The 19,560-nt window shown below is 41.7% G+C and overlaps 2 protein-coding genes across 11 annotated transcripts in view; one reads left to right on the top strand and one right to left on the bottom strand.

The window, feature by feature from the left end:
- The window catches only part of SLC16A12 (solute carrier family 16 member 12), a 34,385-nt gene extending 21,526 nt beyond the window's left edge, over positions 1-12,859 (top strand). For 7 of the 10 annotated variants that reach the window (XM_042018916.1, XM_042018912.1, XM_042018911.1 and 4 more), the window contains 7 exons: positions 347-555; positions 2,280-2,383; positions 3,683-3,826; positions 6,221-6,812; positions 7,904-8,163; positions 9,274-9,532; positions 12,424-12,859. In XM_042018916.1, coding sequence (XP_041874850.1) covers positions 446-555; positions 2,280-2,383; positions 3,683-3,826; positions 6,221-6,812; positions 7,904-8,163; positions 9,274-9,532; positions 12,424-12,445 — 1,491 coding nt within the window. In that variant the 5' untranslated portion in view covers positions 347-445 and the 3' untranslated portion in view covers positions 12,446-12,859. Of the gene's footprint in view, positions 1-346; positions 556-2,279; positions 2,384-3,065; positions 3,229-3,682; positions 3,827-6,220; positions 6,813-7,903; positions 8,164-9,273 lie in introns of those variants that run through there. The other 3 variants (XM_042018919.1, XM_042018918.1, XM_042018920.1) reach the window with 3 other exon arrangements.
- A 2,110-nt stretch (positions 12,860-14,969) lies between these two features.
- LOC121660026 (interferon-induced protein with tetratricopeptide repeats 5-like) lies at positions 14,970-19,213 on the bottom strand. The gene is made up of 2 exons (XM_042018921.1): positions 19,143-19,213; positions 14,970-17,038 (listed from the first exon to the last, which is right to left on the bottom strand). Exons 1-2 carry the CDS (start codon positions 19,145-19,147, stop codon positions 15,604-15,606), a joined length of 1,440 nt encoding a protein of 479 aa, XP_041874855.1. The 5' UTR covers positions 19,148-19,213; the 3' UTR covers positions 14,970-15,603.
- Positions 19,214-19,560: the final 347 nt, after the last annotated feature.

Below are 19,560 nucleotides of genomic sequence, written 5' to 3'. Positions count from 1 at the left end.
AGGCCAGGGACTGGCATGAGTGGGGAAGCCAGCTGGGGGTAAATGAGTGACTGGCAGCAGTAAAGTGTGACTTGTACATGTATGTAGTGACACATAGCGAGAAAGAGGGCATTGTGTGCTCGGGCAAGTTCCCCAAATTATCATGAAAAGCATGATACCAGACACTGGGTCAAATTCTGATGGCCCTTTGGTTTTCAACAAGTTTTCATAAACTTCATGTGAAAGCAAACACTCACTTTTGTGCCGTAGAGCTGAGGCAGGATGTCCTGTCCAGCCTGCCCAGCCACTGAGGTTACAGCCTGTGCAATGTGTCCTGACTCCTGCTCTGCCTGCCTTCTCTCCCCAGATGGCCGGTGACCCATGTGCCCAGCAGCCCCAGCCCGTGCTTGGCATGAGGGCCAGAGCCATCTGCTGCCACTGAGGCGAGGAGCAGGCAGGGATCGCCATGGCCTCATCCCGGCGGGCCCGGCACAGGGGCCCTCCCGACGGAGGCTGGGGATGGATGATCGTCGCTGGTTGCTTCCTTGTCACTATCTGCACCAGGGCCGTGACCAGGTAAAGGCACTGCTGCTTGTCTTGCTGACCTGTTTGTGGCATCACCTTTTATTTTTTCCTCTTAGGAGGAGGGTTTGGGATCTCCCTGATGTCCTGCAGCTGACAGGGTTATTCTGGCTAGGTACAGAGTCTCTCCTGCTACATTTTTCAAGGCTTCCTAAGGCTGCAGGGAGGACCGAGGGATTATGAGCCCTCTGGCTTTAATCTTGCCTCCTCTGACAGCTGCTGTAGCTTTCAGCACCCACTCCTTGATTTCTTACAGAATCAAGGCCTGGGGCAGGTAGTGCTATTTCAGGCTGTGGTGGTTTGGCTGGGGAAGGAGGAATCATGCAGGGTCTCTTTGGGTTCACTGTGTCCCTCTGACCCCACAGCCATGCTCGTTTTTGCCAGTCTCAGCGAATTACCTTGACCCCTGAGTCAATGTGAAAAGCAGGTAAATACTCCCTTCTCCTACTGCAAGCATTTCAGGTACTGTCCTGCCTGAGAAGGTCCAAGCCCTAGAGAAGAGACCCCTCTCTATACCCTTCTGGTATCTGAAATATGCAGAAAATATTTTCTCGAAAATAGAACAGGAATAGACTGCTCCCTTGCATAAACATAATGCAGTCTGGGATGAGATTGCTTTTACAGTGATTTTGATGTCGACTGGAGTCAGAGGAGCCTGGTGTGTGTGAACATGGACATTTTAGCTATATTAAGCAGAGAGATAAGCACCCGGGTAAGTGAGGAAAACTGAATGAGTGTCTTGTTGGACAATCAGTATAATGTAGATACAGTGTTTCCTACCTACAGTTCTTATGTCTTTTAAAATAAAGCTGCCTGGTTTAGGGATCTGAAGTCTTTAGGGATCTAGGGTCTTAGAGTCAACAGCATAGAAGGGCATCAAAACATGGATACAGTGTTAGTTAATGTATACAAATGTACCAGTTCCATAATAACAGTAGAGAATTCCTAGTGGATTTAATTCCTCTTTCATGTGTGAAGTGTATTACATCCCGGAAGTCATCCAATGGCTGGAACACATTAGACTATATAGAAGAATGAAGTGTGTGCAAGAAAAAAAGCTGAGGGAAGTGGTTGTTCACTGATTTTTGGAAAAAGAGAGGGGGAAAAGGCATCTCTTGTAGATCCAGAAAAGAGAATGAAACTAAGAAGCCATTTGATCTGTTCCTCCTCAGGGACGTGTTGAACAGTAACACTTGTTAAGTAGACAAAGTAACCCCTCCTGGAAGCATTTTATTGAAGAGTTGGAAGATCCAGGGGTTCCTGCTGTGTTTTGATTCTCTGGTTGTGAGGAGCTGCTTTGCACTTGTCCATCCATGAGCACATAGCGGCAGATGGTGTTTGCTCTGTAGGTACCATACTGACCCTACCCTCACAGTTCGTGCAGGTGTGGAATAGTGAGTGACAAGGTCAGTGAAGAACTGGGAAGCCAGGGCTTTGTGTGCCGGGGAAGCAACATCATAATACGGGCTATAAGTTGCTGGTGAGAATTACAATTTCAATTTCCTTTCAGTTCAAGATACTATGAGTTTTAAAAACTCTAGCAGCAGACACCCCAGCAAGAAACATATGATAATGTTCGTGACCACAATTTTGATTTTCCTTGGAGCTGGAGAGGACTTTCAACTGGGTACTTTTTATACCTAAGGAGTGAGGGCAGTGTTTTCTGTGACACAAATATTCCATGTTCAACAGATTGGTATACATGTTTTCTGTCCTAGGTGCATCTCAATTTTTTTTGTGGAGTTCCAGGCATACTTTGGGCAGGATTATGCCAGAACTGCTTGGATCCACTCCATTGTTGACTGTGCTACGATGCTCTGTGGTGTGTATTACCCTTTTAAGTGTAATGTGGCTGCTTTTGCATCAGCTCCATCTGGTTTTAGCATGCTCACAAGTTGGTGGAGTCAGCTGGGGAAGAGTAACACTGAGGGATCTCTGGGGTATGGTATATCCAAGTTGCTTCCCCCAACATAGTTGTGCAAGGGAGTGTCTTCATACTAAAGAGAAGAGGCAGAAGTTTGTTTTGTGAAATGATCTAATTTTTCAGAAATGTACTTTTGTTGAGGTCTATTGGGATAAGTCATGTTTGAATGCTGTTAACTGAGAACTTGTTTCTTTTGCCTTTTGATTGGAGTTCGTATTTGGGACAGAACAGGATGTAGATCTTAACTCCAGATCAAGTCAAACGGTGCTCCTTTTATCAAAACTGTGTATTTACAAATAGACTTCTCCCTTAAAAGAAAATTTGATATTACTAAAAATTATGTGCATCAATGCAGCAGTTCTCATGCTCTCAACGTAGAATTTCTCGTGGGTTTGCTTTAAAGCTATGCAGCTATGTGAAAATCCATGCCCTAGTTCTGTGGAAGAGGGTTCATCCATAAGAATTGCTAGAAAGGCAGAGGGACACAGCTGGAATGAGATACAGCAACTCACCTATGACAGCCAGGTTATATCTTGGGAAAAAAAAAGATAAATAAGGGTAACTTTGCCTGGCATTGCAGGTAGTGGAGGGGAGAGGGCTGGTGATCACATCCCATGGTAGAAGCAGGGTGATCTGGGAGCCATCAGTATTGGAGAAGTGCAGCAGAAGTGTAGCAGCCCTGGACATCTCCAAAAAATGTGAGACCTCTCCTGTTTGGGTCTGATCCAGAGCCTACAAGGCCGGTGAGTTGTGAGGAAGGACACCTGAAGTTACTGAGGGTTGAAGTGCAAATTCCAGGTGGGGAAAGGTCTGAGTGTTGTAAGCGTGGAGTAATGAACAGCGTGGGCTGTTGCTGTGGCCTGTCTTGACCCCTTGACACTGCAGGTTAGCAGTGTCCCATGATGACTTTGATCTATGAAAATGGCTGCTGAGAAACTTGCTGTAAGTTTCAGGTTTATCCTGACTTTCAGGACAATTACTGTTAGAAGGTTTTTTTTTTTATTCTTTCTTTCTTTTTTTCTTTTTTTTTTTTTTTTTGGTGCTTATGCCATTGCAATAGGGGGGTGTTGGAATACCACTCTGAAGCTGCAATCATTTTCTTCTGCTTTCTCCTACTTCCTTTTCCTTTATGACTGTTGCAGTGAACTGTGTGTGAGGACCTGCCATTAACTACCAGCTTTATTTTTTTCTTTAAAGCCCCACTTGGGAGTTTAATCAGTAATCATGTATCCTGCCAAGTTGGTATCATGCTAGGAGGGCTGCTTGCCTCTACTGGACTAATTCTGAGTTCATTCGCCACCAGTCTGGAACATCTCTACTTATCGTTAGGAGTCCTCACAGGTAGGATGCATTCAGCCCCTTTGTTGCTCCTGGAACACAAGACAGGAATATTAAAAATGATGGCTGATCTCTTCTCCATGTCATATCAACACTGCACTGGTCAAATAAGATACTCACACCTGTTCCCATCATTGTAAAAGAGAGGCTTTGGCTGCCACAGTGAGAGCTTCAGCACTGACTGATCTCATATAACACAAGTGCAGCACCCTGCAAAAGCAACTCTTACCTTCTATTAGAAAGAGGGCTGTGGATAAAGTTCTGAAATTATGGGAGGTCAGGAAGGACTGCTGTTGCAGTTGATACACATGAAAAGGTTTCCCTGTTTTGCCTGGGATTTGGGAGCAGTTTGTTATAGCAGGAGTTCTAGGCTGCCTGAAAATATTTGCATATTTGGAAAAAAGTTTAAATCAAAACGTAAGTGTAAGTAAGAGATAGAGGAGCACTTGGTGAACACCAGGCGCCTCAGCCTTACTTTTGTCTGCATTACATTCGAGTGGAAAAGCAAAAAAAAAATCTGGTTGGTAGTCTTGCTGTAGCAGCTCTTCCATTTGTGCTCAGGTATGGTGATAACAGATCTTTGCTCTGTCCCATCTGCCTGTGTTTGTTGTGCACAGAGGAACTTGAGAGGGGCCTGTGCTCACACTGACATTCCGTCCTCATTAATACTGACCTGGTAGCCACGGTGATATAAGGCTTTGTACTTGGTCCCCTGGAGTTTAGTAACGAGTTGGTGGAATTACTGCAGTTCACATGCTGCCAACAGCTTATTTGTTTAAAAAAAAATCCTTATTGTAGCGCATGTTGCTCCCGTATTACGATGTTAATCTTTGACAAACGTGTTCATAACAAATAAAAAGGCTTCTTGTAACTCGAGGGACTGTGCTACATACCATGCTAATACCTCTGAGGCTTCCTTAGTGGGAGCTGCTGTGAATACCAAGGTGGAAAGGCTGTTACAATTTGTACATGGAGTTGCAAAGAGCTAATTCTGCAAGCAGTGAACTTCTAGTTTGTGGGGACTGATTAACAGAGAGGTGAACTGTTGATAAAGGCTGGACGTCGTGCCTTCACCCCAGAGAGCCGATGGGACCATAAAAAGTGAATGTCTAAATCCATAAAAGCAGCTGGACTTGAAACCAAAGAGTGAAGCAAGGAAGAGATTGGGAAGTGTCAATAAGTAGCAGAGTTCCTTCTAACACATATGAAAATGTTTTCAGCCCTAAACTTTCCACTTTCCACAGGACATTTGTTGGCTTTTCTGAGACTTATTTCCCCCTGCCAACTCTCTGAAAAATAAATGGTGTGTATGCCTAATAGAGTATGATTTTCACAGCACTCGAGTGACGATGTCCAGCCCAGGGCTGCTCCTCTGGCTCTGCTGCCTGTACAGGTCCAACCCCAGCTCTGTGCCCTGCTTCTCCCCTTGCCTCCTGAGGGGTGCCAGACTGGGCACCCGCAGCCCAGAGTCCCTCTAATCCACTTATTCCATCCTGGCAGGTTTAGTGCCTGCCCCACACAGTGTGGCCTTTGAGGAGGATGTGGCAAGCTGGTTATGGCACTGGGTGATTATCTCCTCTATCAGCAAGTTCTGCCAAAGGCACTGGGGACTGTTTTACCCTCAATGTAGGACAAGCTCCAAAACCATAGTCAGGAACTTGTTTCTATTACTGATTCAGAAATACATATTTTAGTATTTTAACCACTTGATGATTAAAACCTGCTCTTTGGTTCTGCAGCAGAGAGCACAATCTTTTTCTTGGTCCAAGAGATTAATCTTATTTGTTCACTCTACTCAACCTGGCTTTGTTTTCAGAGGCTTTTCTCCTTCCTTGTAGGCAGGGATTTAAAATCATCAGGGCTCCAAGCAGCTGTTGCATGGAGTTTGTTTAGCTGACCAAGAGAGTTTTTTTGTAGAATGTTAGTAACAGAGACAGGCTGTCTGTACTCTGTTTCAGAGAACTGAAAATTAATGGTCAGGGTTGCAACAGACCAAAACACAAAGTGGTGCCTCATCAGGACATGTATCCAGTGCCAGCATTGGTGCAGACCCTGGGGCAAGACCTCATCTTGAATGCAGGAGAGGCTGGCACACCAGTTCTTGCATATTTAGTGATTGTCCTTGTTCTTGTTCTTAAGTGAACCCCATCACTTCTGTCTGAGTCTTATTATTGTGGATTATTGGTCATCAGTTAGGTTTGTCAAGTCAGTGACCCTGCCAGTGGAAGAAACGTGTCATCCTAGTTTCTCATCACACTCAAACTGGGCTGCGTGATACAGAATCAGAAAAGGCTTCTATTCATTTGTACTAATGAAAATACATTGCGTGGTTTGATTTAATATATGTCATATGTCATGCTTAGTATTAAGCCATCTGCACTTTGCTTTCTCTTCTAGGGCTTGGGTTTGCACTTTGTTATTCTCCAGCCATCGCGATGGTGGGCAAATACTTCAACAAAAGAAAAGCACTGGCGTATGGAATAGCCATGTCAGGCAGTGGAATTGGTACCTTCATCCTGGCCCCTGTGGTCCAGCTCTTAATTGAGCAGTTTTCCTGGCGAGGAGCTTTGCTCATCCTGGGAGGTTTTGTTTTAAACCTCTGCGTCTGTGGTGCCTTGATGCGGCCTATTTCTCTTAAGGAGGATTGTAAAACTGCTCCTGAATTTCTTCAACAGGGTTATGTCCCTGAAACAGAGAAACAAGACTTAAAGCGAACGTTCATCTGTTCACCTTTAATCAAATTATGGCCTCATGAATGTTTATGCTACTGTTCATGGAAGGAATATGACTTTTTGCTGATGCCAGGCTTCATGGTGCTGGCAGTGTCAGTTTTATTTATGGCATATGGCTGCAGCCCTCTTTTTGTCTACCTAGTGCCTTATGCCTTGAGTGTTGGAGTGAGTCATCACCAGGCTGCCTTCCTCATGTCCATACTTGGTGTTATAGACATCATTGGTAATATCACCTTCGGATGGCTAACAGACAGAAGGTAAGGGCTTCTGGCTGATCAAGTGTAAGCTTTAGCTGGTGGGAGGCTGGCTGCAAGCGAGGTATAATACATATAGAAGTTAACATGATGGACTCTTTCTGTAGCACGTGTAACTTACACCCCCAACAACACAGTCTAACTTTCAGAAATGCTTGCTACTTAATCTTTCTGTCTCTTCTGAGTTTGTTAAATTCTGCTGGGTAAATATTTTTTTTTTTCCTGGAAAAATGATGTGTTTGTATGTGTGATAGTGGAAATATAACCCCTTGCCTGAGGTATGTTGAGCACGATTCTCTGTATCTAAGTCCTAGAGGATTTCACCCTGCTTCTTCTGCCTTTCCATCTCTTTTGTGCTGCTGGGGAGGCACAGAAGTTATGGAAGAGGGTCAAGGGTCTGGCCCAGTACCGTCAGGCACATACTAGGAAGGATTGACAGAAAATTGTTGTATGTTTTCCAGTGTGTAAGAACTTAACATGCTTTATGAACTGAACTCACTCCAAATGTCAGTGTACAGCATCTGTAACATCAGTAGATACTGGCTAAATTAACAAGGATTTTGATTCTAAAGCATGCATTCTTTGTGCTTAACCAGTTTGTGGGAAAAATCAATTACTGTTTTTGTGGGGCAGGAAGGAAGGGAATTGCCATCTCGCTTAGCTCATACTAACTTACATTTAAGGGCTGACTGGAAGAGTGACAGCTAAGAGAGGTATACTGCAATATTTTATGCAGAATCCTGGGAGCACCTTGCTGACCTGGGATGTAAAGCCCAATGAAATACTGCTTTGAACATTGAAACTTCAGGGGAATGCAAAATCCTGGCAGCAGGGTTCTGTCACTAGGAAGATCCTGAAGAACACTGCAGGCAGCATGGGCTGCTGCTTGCCAGACGTTTCTACAGCTGTAGGAGGGCAGCTTTCCCTACCTGGGCTCATCAGTGTTGAGTTTTTAATCTTGAAGACTGTGTAAGGAAATGGACTTAAATTTGAGCTTTATAAGAGAGAGAGAGACTGAATCATTGCATGCCATGGCATAGAAGATGAGATACTGGTTTCAGTGATAATTTTCTTTTCTGTTTTGAAATTTGCAGGTGTCTGAAGAAGCATCAGTACTTTTGCTACCTCTTTGCTGTGGGAATGGATGGCCTCTGTTGTCTTTTCCTACCAATTCTCCAAAGCTTCCCCTTGCTTGTGCCTTTCTCATTTACCTTTGGCTACTTTGATGGAGCATATGTAACGCTGATCCCTGTCATGACAGCAGATGTAGTGGGAACTTCTTTGTTATCATCAGCACTGGGCGTTGTGTATTTTCTCCACGCCATACCATATCTAGTGAGCCCACCTGTGGCAGGTCAGTTTTGCCAAATGATTTTTCTATAATCTCATCAGTACTTCAGATTTACCTATTGGTGTGATGTAAAAGGGGAGGAAGAACAGCAAATGCACAGTGAATGAGTGTGGAGGTAGCCTCTGGGTAGAGGAATAACACACCTAGACATTCTTAAGTCTTTAGATGTCCCATCCTGGTTTTGGTGGGATGATTTCTACATATAGAGTGAGATGAAAGTTTTAAAAAAAACCAGTATGGAATGGGCTCCTAAGAGCTATTACATCACCACTTCATGTAGTTTAAAAACTGTGCAAGTAGAAGGAGTAAAGTATTTTGCTGTGAAATGACATAATTTTGTAAAATCTAAATCTCTCTAAAATGAGTTTAATGCCAAGATTTTTTTGTGTGTGTGTATGTGTAAGACTTGTTCTTTTAGTCTCTACATTGCTTTGAACAGGTGGGTGAGTCAGCTCCACTCCTGTTTGGTCATAAGCTCATCCCTGTAATATCTAACCATCATTTTTCCCATCTGTACCATTGCGGTGAAGTAAGGAGGAGAGCTGCACCCTTATTATTCTTTAGAGAGCACTTGACACAGTTTTTAATATTGTGGAAGGTCAGAGATCTTTTTCAAACAACCAAGTATATATATCTTGCATATTTTGTCTGATGTTTACATCAATTACCAATTAATCACTGCTTCCGAAGCTTTTAGTTTAATTTTCCATAGCAAAAATTAATGCAAAATAGAATTGTTCTAAGCGAGAGCCTAAGGCATAGCTTAATAAATGTTTCTGCATGAGGATCTTAAAGCTCTCTAAGCCTTCTAAAGACTGCCAGTTAAATCCATGCAGTTGGAAAATGTTTATTTAGTAGTGTGGTGGTGACTGCTCTGCCTTTTCTTGTGGATTTGACCTCCAAACAAAAGGCCATAAAGATATTATTTGCCTGCTGAGGACAAATCCCTTCCTGCCCCAGGATGTGGAAGTATAGTGATGGTGATGTAAACCTGTATTGTTTGATCATATTTATATGTGATAATTCCAGAAGTTTTTAACTGGATCATAGGACCTGTAAATTATCCACCAGAATATTGGACCTTTAAAAAAATTTTTTTTTTTTTTCCTACAGGCTGGCTTGTGGACACAACTGGCAGCTACACTGCATCATTTCTCCTGTGTGGATTTTCTATGATATTTAGTTCTGCACTATTGTGCTTTGCAAGACTAGCAAAGAAAATCAAAAGAACACATTTGCAGTCCCTCGCTGGTAACACAGCCTTGAAAGAGCACATCTGGACAAATGGAGCAATAGCTTATTCTGTCACAGCAGAATTAGACCAGAAGGATGTTGAATTTTTGGCTGTGGATACAAACAGCTTCAGCAACAGGTGACAAGTGCCATCGAGATTCAGTATGGCACAGCCTGAGACAGACATGGTTCTGTGGTGTTGCACTCTTGAAGATACTTCTCCTGTGAAACAAGACATCTCTCAATTAGAATTTTCTGTCATGTTTTAGTTGGCTTAAATCTATGTACAGCAAGAGTAATACTAGGTTAATGCAGTAATAGAAGAAAGCTAGACTGAAAATAGGGTTTGCATATACAAGTGTTCACAGATTTACTTGAAATGCAATGTTGACTCCACAGGTATCAGTCACCAAAAGTGAACAATAACATTTACATTCACAAATATTAATTACATAAGCTTTTTCATTTTGTGGTCTAGTGTGTTTCAATGGACTAATCACATACACTGTGAAAAAATCTCTGCATTTGTCAGTCTGCATGAAACTCTTTGCAAATCATTGCTTCAAATGCCAAAGTAATCAGTTTGTTTTGCTTTTGGTTTTTCAAGAAAATCTGGCAAGAAATTGATTTATGCTGAAAGTATCTCTGGAGCAGCTTTATTTTTACAATGTGCCTGCACTTTGTACATACATTGCAATTTAATTTCAAATATGGCTTTAGACTTGCTTTCCCAAGCCCTTTACAGCAAAAAAAAATTTTTTTTTCTTCTGTATAGCTTTAAAATTTGAATTTCTAAACAGTGGCATTCTGGGTGTGATCTTCCAGCTGGTCCTTGTCTTGGAGGGTGGAAAAGGTGCTGTGGTGGCTCTACTATCTGAAGAGGAGTAAATTTGTGCCAGGGGACTGGGTATGCTGATAGACAAATGTGCTTTAGCTGCATTAGTTGGAAGAAGCCCAAAGGCAGCCCAAGAAACCTGAGAGATTCCTGTGTTTGCAAACACAGAGCCTCCTCCTCTTGTAAAATCAGCACCTGTTAGAGAATTTGGACCTATCTGGAGTCCATGCAACCAACTGACTGAGAGATTGCCCACCCCACAGGCTGACAGGGGAGAGGATGTTGGCAGAATTGTTTCTGTGTATTGCAGTGGCAAGTCTGTCTCTTTTCAGAGCTGGAAGCTGTATCTTCAGGTGGTGCAAATTGCTCATTGCAGAGCTGTCAGGTCACTTTTCCTTGATGGCTAGAACACAAGAGCTGTGATTGGTGATTTCCTGCAACTTGTGTGAGGAATATACTCCAATTGGCTGCTTCACAGAAGCTAGGGAGTGAATGTAGCTCATGGAGTAACTTACTGATGTGATGGTCTAATGAATACTGGGATGTTCCTACATTTCCAGAGTGAAAATATTGTCAGCAATGGGGGAACTTCACATTCCGGAAACACAAATAGTTTCAGTGTTTTAATGCTGTATCAAGCTGTATTCTGTTCATTAACAAATTTATCAGAGTCCAAATAATTTTCATTAACACCTAACCAATAGTTTTGTTAGTCTGCAGAGTGTTCAGTGGCTGCTCATGGTGTCCTTTTCCACTCTGTGCCTTGGAAGGGAAAGCAACATAGACTGATGTTCACCAATTTGACTTAGACCAAGAGTACAGCCATAGGGGTATAATATATTTATACATATATACACAAACATATATATATATATATATATATGAATAGCATGTGTATCAAGTAGTTTTATTATCCAAGTGTATTTCAAATATATTAAAGTTGTTTGACTTCAATTGCCTGCGTTTAAATAAAGCATTTCTCACTGCCCTGCTTCAGGAATGTAGTCAGAGCCAGTAGCACGATATATGTGCACAGACCACAGAATAAGTGAGAGGAGTGCAAAATCTTCTTAAAGCCAACGATATAACTTTTCTTCAGCTCAGCATGAAAATTGACTCTTGGGCCCCAGTTTTGTTTCTAACATATATTCATAAAAAAGACAAAAATTATCCATGGGTGTTTCTTAATGAGTTAGAAAAAATATGCACTTTTGGAAAAAAATGAAGTGTTTTCATTAATTAGCATTGATGAAGATAATGTTTTAGATCTTAATGTAATATTTTGTTACTAAAAAAGGAATAGTGTGAGCAACAAAAAATGTAAGTTATTTTGAATAAGTTATTAATTACCACTGTAAATAGATTTACAGAAGTTTAATTACTTTGTTTATGACATCACAACACATCACCAGCTCTTCATGCCAGAACTGCATATTGTAAAAGCCTGTTGGAATAATGCTATATGCTTTTTTATCAATGTAAACTATACCATGTAATACATTATTAGCTTTTTTTTATTATTATTTCAAGATTTTTTTCATAGGCTTTTCTCTTTATGTTTTTTAAGCAGTACTTCTTGTTTTAAATATCTTATTTAGCAACAAACATTCAACTGGTTTTATATACAGACCTTTTGTAGAGAATGGTAAAGTTCTTTCAGGGCTTTCTAACACTGTTTCTGCTCTGACTTATGCCAATGGAAAAGAGCTTATATACCAGAATGATAATTTTTGTGCATAAAACACACTGTGAAATATCAGCCCTGTCATGAATGCCCCCAGTAACAAACAGAAGGAAGGAAGGAGTAACGAGAAATGACCTGCATGTGGAAGAAATGAGAATACAATCCAGGCTGGTGAAGCCTCATGCCAAACTTCTAGCTCTTGGTCCACACAGCACAAGATGAACTGTTCATCTTCATCCTGCCATGTGAAATATTTCAAGCAACGCATTATAGAAGTCTCTGGCTTACAATATTTTTGAAGAATGGTTTAGTGTATCTGCAACATTTTGTTTCAGAGATCATAATATTCAGGCTGTCCTCCATGGAGGACATTTCCTGGCATGGCACAGTGTGGGAATAAGCCAAGACACCCGAGCTAGCTGTGAAAAATTTGCCAGACTAACACTGTATGTTTGATGATTTAGGGGTCTTTTCCAACTTTAATGATTCTGTAATTCTATGTTTCCACCAGCCTTGATGGATACAAGCATTGATGGATATGAGCTCGGCTGGAGAAGTGCACTGCTGAGCCTGTCTGGCTCTTCCCAGGACAGTGTGGTGGGACTTGGGGTGACATCTGTCCGACAGAGTCTATCTCAGATGGGAGATATCCTACCTGGGACTATGTTCTGTTCTGTGCAGTGGATGGAAATTCAGTGTAAGTAAGTGAAACTGCTTATGGCTGCTGAAGTTATCCCATCTGTTTCCATTCCATGAGGTTTGAAATGGGGAAATAATAATTATTTTCAAATTATTCATATTATAGCGATAATCTGGAACATTTAATAAATTGTACCTTGAAAAGCTGTGTGAAAACAACATTGGAAAAGTCAAGCACCTTCTGTTGAAAAATGACTCTTTTTTCAGAAAAAGCATTCATTAAACTTTCCTGTCAGCTTGGATAATAATTTATCTCCTGAAAGAAAAAAGCTATGTTACTGTAAGGTGAATGTATTTTATACTGCCACAACAATTCCTTGTCTGCTCTCTAATGTGTTACAAATTTATGTGAGAAGGAAGAGCTTGTTTAACTTAAACTGTAACACTACTTCATGGTCAGCATAGCAGAGTCCTTAGTGGGGTTTGCCTCCATAAATAATGATACCTTCTTTTTAGTGATTACTCTGGTACATTTCAGTAAATTTTTCTATATACTTTAGAAGTTGCTTTTGATTCATAAATTAATACTTCCTGAAGGGTTATCTTCATTCATTTTTTTTCCTGCACTGCTAGCATAGGCTCCAGTGATGTATTCATAATTGAGTGTGAATTGAGAGGTGTGTTCAGCCTCTGTGCAGTTCTAGTTTTGCCCAATGGATTTGGACTCTCCAAAATGTGTGCTTCATTTTGTCGACCTCCCGAAGCTCGAGCTCAACCTGCTCCCCGTATCGACAAGCCAGGCAATGCAGCAGCACCCCCACGTGGGAAATAACGTTTCTCCTCATTTACAAGACGGGCAAAATCCAGAAGGCTGTGTTTGCACAAGCATCCCCAGGTAGTACTGTGTTCCAGAGCACTCCTCCAGAGTACAAAAGAGGTGAGGCACAACAAATACGCTTTTTGCTTTGCTATGTCGCACAGTCAGTTTCTTCACTGTGCAGATCGAGCTGCTATGACTCTTCATAAAAATTCAGGCTCACCTTTTTTTTCCCAAAATAATTTATAGCTTTTTTTATAGGTTCTTATTCCAGAAGATGTCCTGGTGGCAGAATGTGGAGAGGAGAATAGATGGGCCATGGCTTTGAGAACCTGCGCCATCTCCTCCTCAAATTCTTCCCTGCTGCCCTCCACCTTCTATGCCCTCAGTAGAGTTTAGATAGCAATGGTGCTGAGGTTAGAAGCCCTCAGGATTCACAAAGCCAGTGAGGTGGTCTAACGTACCCTTTCATCCCCATAGCTGGGCACACCAATGTAGGTAGTCACTAGTTCCTCGCTGTTGTTCCAGCCAGCTTTCAGGAGTGGTCTGTCAGAACTGTTCCCAGACCTTCCTGTTCCCCATCCTCACCTCTCCTTCCCTAGGTAGGGTTGCCTTTGTTTGTAAAAGAGGAGCTGGCAGGTGGCTGGGAAACAAGGGTGGGTTTTGCTCCAGCTCTTTCTTAGGTAAAGGGTGTTTGTCATTATGTACACTTGATTGCTTTTGCTTGTATTATGAAAGATTCTCTGATGGAGAGCTGAGAGGGAAGAGGCTTATTGATATTTTGTGATCTGGCATTGGTGTTTTGCACTCCTTCATGGCTTGTCATCCTGTCTGTACAGGGGTGCTGTTGCAGGTGCAAGAATGCTCCAGGATGGCTAGAAACTAAGGTGCACATTCTTCCTGATGGACTCTGTCACCAGTTTGCTTCATGCTACACTAGTGGCTAGGGCTCAGAAGTGTTTTGGAAGTGCAGCGTTACTTTTTCCTGAGTACTATGGTCTATCAAACAAAGGTATGTTCCTGAGGAGTTAGGCCAGGGTGTTGCAAAGAATATTGAATTTTAGTTGGACACCTGAAGATAATCACCTTGTCAACCCATTCTGTCATTTCAGCCCTTTCTTCCATTCACGTAGACTCTGTGGGCACGCACTCCTTTTTCCACATGCCCCTTATGTTCCCCTGCCCTGCTCTGTGGTGCTCACCCAATTCTGCTCTGGCTGTGCTCTGCCCTCAAGGTCCAGTTCAGGTCATTTCTTGTGTGTGTTTGCTATCCCTGGCTTGTTTCACTAGCATGGCCACAGCCCTCTCTTTGGCAACTCAAAGGCTGCCTTTCCTTCTTCTCCGGATGTTTGCTGTTGTGGTTCCTGATAGGGTGTTTTCGGTAAACTAGACTGATGCTGTTTTGTGCATAGTTTAATTCTTTGGCGCAATGCCCCTGAAGCCAGCTTTGCTGAGAGCTCCGGGAAAATAAAGGGGCTGTCTCCTCAGCCTTTCATATCCTGCCAAAACTCAATCCTTCTTACTTTTTTGAATGGCTATTTCTCTTTACTTAATCTACTAACATGAAGGCTGATCATCAGAGAGATACCCAGAAGCAGCAGTTGAGGGATTCAATAGACTTTAGTAGTTCACAACAATAATACACATTCTGTAAGCTTTCCAGCGGACCAGCTAAATAATTAAAGTTCTAAATTAAACTAAATAATTAGTTTTCATAATTAAACAGCATACAAGGTAGTAAACTGAACAAGCCTTCAACTAAAGTTTCTTCTACAAAAGATATTTTTGAAATACTTAAAAAACCTTGAGGAATTCTATTTGTGTATAAGCATGCCCTTCAAGTGTACAGACAAAATACAACAATACGATTCCTTTACCTTTTTCTCAGTAGACAGTAATATCTGATTTTCAGGTTAGAAGTTCTCTGTTCTACAGATCATCACTTAAATACAACATCTATACCCATGTTATCATTGAAGAGTAAGTTAGATTAGCTATAAATATATATCATATATATTATATAGTTATCCAAGCATGCTCTCTATTAGTGAATGAACAAATAAACAATTGTTGTCTGCAGTTTCTACATTATGACTAGAAAGTGATGCCACCTGTGTTTCATTGGGTCATAATGTCTACCTTCAAATGAAAAAAAACCCAGCAAAAAAGTTTTGAGAATCTGTTGAAATGTCCTTGCTTTAGGAGATTTTTCGGTACATAGGATTTTTGGGATCTTTAGCTTGAGATGGAAAGTTGTAGTTCAAATAATGCATTCCGATATTCTTCATTGTTGGGATCCAAAGTAATGGCTTTCTTATAGCATTCAATTGCTTTTTGTTTCTCACCATTTAGGTTATGAACGAGTCCAAGTGTACCAATATCTGCGGCATCTCCTAAACGGCTCTCAATCTTTTGTTTCAACAACGTCTCCACAGCTTCCCTGCACTTTCTTCTTCCAAAAGAATCTTTTTCCATTTTCAGACCTTCTATGTAATACTTGATGGCTTTCGATTCTGACTTCATGTGAAAACGCTGAAAATTGCCATAATGGAAGTAGATTTCTTGTTTTTCACCACAGGATAGATAATTTCTCTGGAGCACTTCCTGAAATATCTCTTCAGCTTCTTCATACCTCTTGCATTGTGTATATGTGTTTGCTAGGTCAGTATGGGCAGAAATAAATGTTGGCCTTTTGTCTATCACTGTTTTGAAATGAAAAATGGCAAGCTGGATGAGATTCTCCACTTCCTGTTGAGGTGTACATCTTGTCTTTTTCAATTGAAATATCTTGAATTTGTAGCAGAGTCCTAGTTGGTGATGCAGAAAGACAGACTTTGGTGTCAGTGGTAGGGCCTTTTTCAAAATCTCCACTGCCTTGTCCACTTCTCCTTTCTTTCTGTAAAACTTAGCAGCATACCGCAGGAAAAAAGGAAAATCAGGGGTTATCTTCAGTGCCTCCTCAATGTACCTCTCCCCTTCATTAGCTCGTTTCAATTGCTGAAGTTGTAATGCAAGTAATGCCAGAAGGGAAGTGTTCTTTGGATTCAGTTCCACTGCCCGCTGCAGGACCTCAAGGCATGGTCTCACCTCTTCACAATACCAAAAAGCCAAATTTTCCAAGCGATACATTGCTATTGCATAGCCAGTATAAAAATCTGGGTTATCGGGCTCACTCTCCAGAGCTTTTTCAAAGCAATTCTTTGCCCTCTCGTAGTAATCAGACCCAAAACGTAATGATGCCCATCCTTGCTCAGCACAGATCTCTGGAAGCTGAATCTTCCCATGAGCAGTACCTGAAAGCTCTTTGCAGGTGTTTTCCACTTTGCTTACATAAGTTTGAGCTTCTTCATATCTCTGCATGTGGTAATAGACCCAGGCATAGTTCCCCCAGGTAACAAGACTTCTCCTGGCAATTTCACCTGGGGGATGTTTTTGAATAGCTTCTTCAGCTTTTTTGAGATTTCTCAGGGCTTCCTCATTTGAATTCTTTAGGTGACATACATAGGAGAATAAATTATAATCTGTAATGTTGGATTCGTTGACAAACTTGATATGATCAACTATTGTTTCCTCTAGGGCCTCAAGACTTACATGCTGCTTCAGCAAAGTCCATGTAAAATGACATTCTAACTGCAGCAGGGAAGTCTTCAAGGAATTCTTGGAAATGGTACTAGAAGAAATCAAAGAAAAAGTTGTTTACATCCCATTTGCTTTTTGCTATTCTTGTTTTAAATCCAGGCATGATGTACTTTAAAGGCAGTCAATACCCTACCTGGTGACCTTAGTCCCCATTACTTTAAACAAGCCAAAGCTGTAGAGAGCCCTAGGTCTAAAGTGCTGAATAGTGATTTTAGTAATTCTTCTTGCCAGTGTATGAGGGCATCTCTTACATAGGAACAGATGTTGCTGTGGTGTTAAAGTGGAGGGCTGCCCTCTGTAGTAAAGCTGGCACAGCCTTGGGCCTCAGGAACATATGTCCTGCGCTGGGAACAATTGCTGAAGCTTACCCAAAGGACATAATCATATAAGATTCTCCTAAACTATAGAGAATGTGATTTAGTGCCTTTTCTAAACCTTTGTACATGTTATGATTTGTGTTACAAATTTAATTTTGAATTTCCTGCATTTTTAAATCCTTGTATGTTAGATCATAGCACCATTCTTATGTTATGGTTATACGGGTTATATGGTTAATGTATCCAGGAACTGGCTCCCAGATCTCACCAGTCTCTTCAGTGGCTGGCACTTGGATGTCCAGCCCATGAGTGTGCAACCCCATTCCACTTGCTGGTCCAGACCACACACTCACTAACCCTATGGCTCCTCGGGTGCTGGCTCTGGACATCCAGTGGCTGGTTAGGGAGCTTCTCTCTCACCCCTAGACACACACACTCACACACCCTTATTAACCAGACCCTGTTGACATACAACTGGTCCTTAATACCCCTTTATGCCTGTTGTGGTTTAAGCCCAGCTGGCAACTAAGCATGATGCTGCTTCTCACTCATCTCCTCCCCCCATCCCCCACTTGTGGAACGAGGAGGAGAATCAAAAGTAAAAATTGTAGGTTAAGATCAGAATTTAATAATTTTTAATAACAGAAACAAAATAAAATATAATAATAATAGTAATTAATAATGATGATAAAAGGAAAATATAAAACTTACAGAAAAACAAGTGGTGCACAGTACAATTGCTCACTACCTGCTGTCCAATGCTAGACTCTCTCCCTGCACCCCAATCAGCCCCCTTTCCAGGTAACTCCCCCAGTTTATATACTGGGTATGATGTTCTGTGATGTGGAATATCCCTTTGGCTAGTTCAGATCACCTGTCCCAGCTGTGCTCTCTCGAGTGTTTTTGTGTACTTCCTCACTGGCAGAGCATGAGACACAAAAAAATCCTTGACTAGGATAAACACAACTTAGCAACAAACAAAACATGTGTTTTCAACATAATTTGCATACTGAACCCAAACGACTGCACTGTACCAGCTAGTGAGAAGAAATTAACTCCATACCAGATGAAATCAGGACAATCCCTCTCCATCTTTCAATGGCTTTTTCTTCCCTCCGAGCCACCAGGGCAGAATGTTATTTGGGTTTCCCCTGCTGCCATAGCCTACCTGTGTGCCTGTGAGGGTGCACGGACTGGCTTTTATCACACAATCAAGGGGATATTTTTACAACACAGAAATGACATTTTAGTCCATACTATGCTCTCCCTTAAAGAAAGAATGACATACAATTCTATTACTGAGGCTTCTCAGTCAAATCCTCATTTCTTAGAAAGACTCCCTTGCTGTCCCTCCTGTAACACCTAGCAGAGCTAACAGCCTGTGGAGCACAGTGTGTGCTGCTGCTCAACTGCATAATCAAGCCTTTTGGGTAAAAAAAGGAGTGAGTGGAAAGACAGCAAAATTATGAGGAGGTAAATCAAAGAGGAATGTCACAAACACAGGTTTGAGATACAGATTACACCTCTTTGGCTGGGCATCATCTGCAGCCTGGATTTCACCCCTGAACTGCATGCACAAAATTTTTCTGACTTTCAGTTCTATTCACAGAGACTGAACATCATTGGAGAAGCAATAACATGACAAAATTCAAGAGCATCCTTATTTTATTTTGATTCTTCTCTAAACATTCTGTAAAATATTTTCTGTTGTTTGGATGCTCAAAGGCCCTCACTGCTTACATTTATGTAAATAATAAGCATTATTTTCCCGTGGCATAGAGAAAAAAGCATCTTTCAGAGACTGGGTTGCTCTCTTACCTCATAGTTTTCCTTCTCTGCTCACTTGCCTTCAGGCAGCCTCAAAGCCAAAGGAGTGCTGCCCACTGCTGTTATGCTTTGCATTTTATATAGTCCAGCCCTCATGTGATGTGTGACGAAAATTACTGGGAAACAGAAAGTGAAACTTCAGCTTTTCCCTGGCTTTGCCAAAGCAGAGCAGTCAGTCTGCAGCTGAAGAAATGAAACTTGAGTCACTAAGCTGCTCTTTTTCAGCCTGGCTCTGTGCCGTGTATTACTTTGTGTTGTGGAGAATATGGCAACAGCTCCTAATGCTCCCAGCGTTTACTATGTTCAAAGGCAGGGACATCCATGATAAGGAGAATATTTCAGGCTAATATGGGCTGACGTGTCCCCTAGTTATCATGCATAGGCTAGGGAAGGGTCATTTGCCCCTCCT

Source organism: Corvus kubaryi, unplaced genomic scaffold (genome assembly GCF_017639235.1).
Source record: "Corvus kubaryi isolate FWS band 111438036 unplaced genomic scaffold, C.kubaryi_AGA036_p1.0 138, whole genome shotgun sequence".
In the NCBI taxonomy this organism is placed as follows: domain Eukaryota; kingdom Metazoa; phylum Chordata; class Aves; order Passeriformes; family Corvidae; genus Corvus; species Corvus kubaryi.
This window is presented reverse-complemented; position numbering and strand designations above follow the sequence as displayed.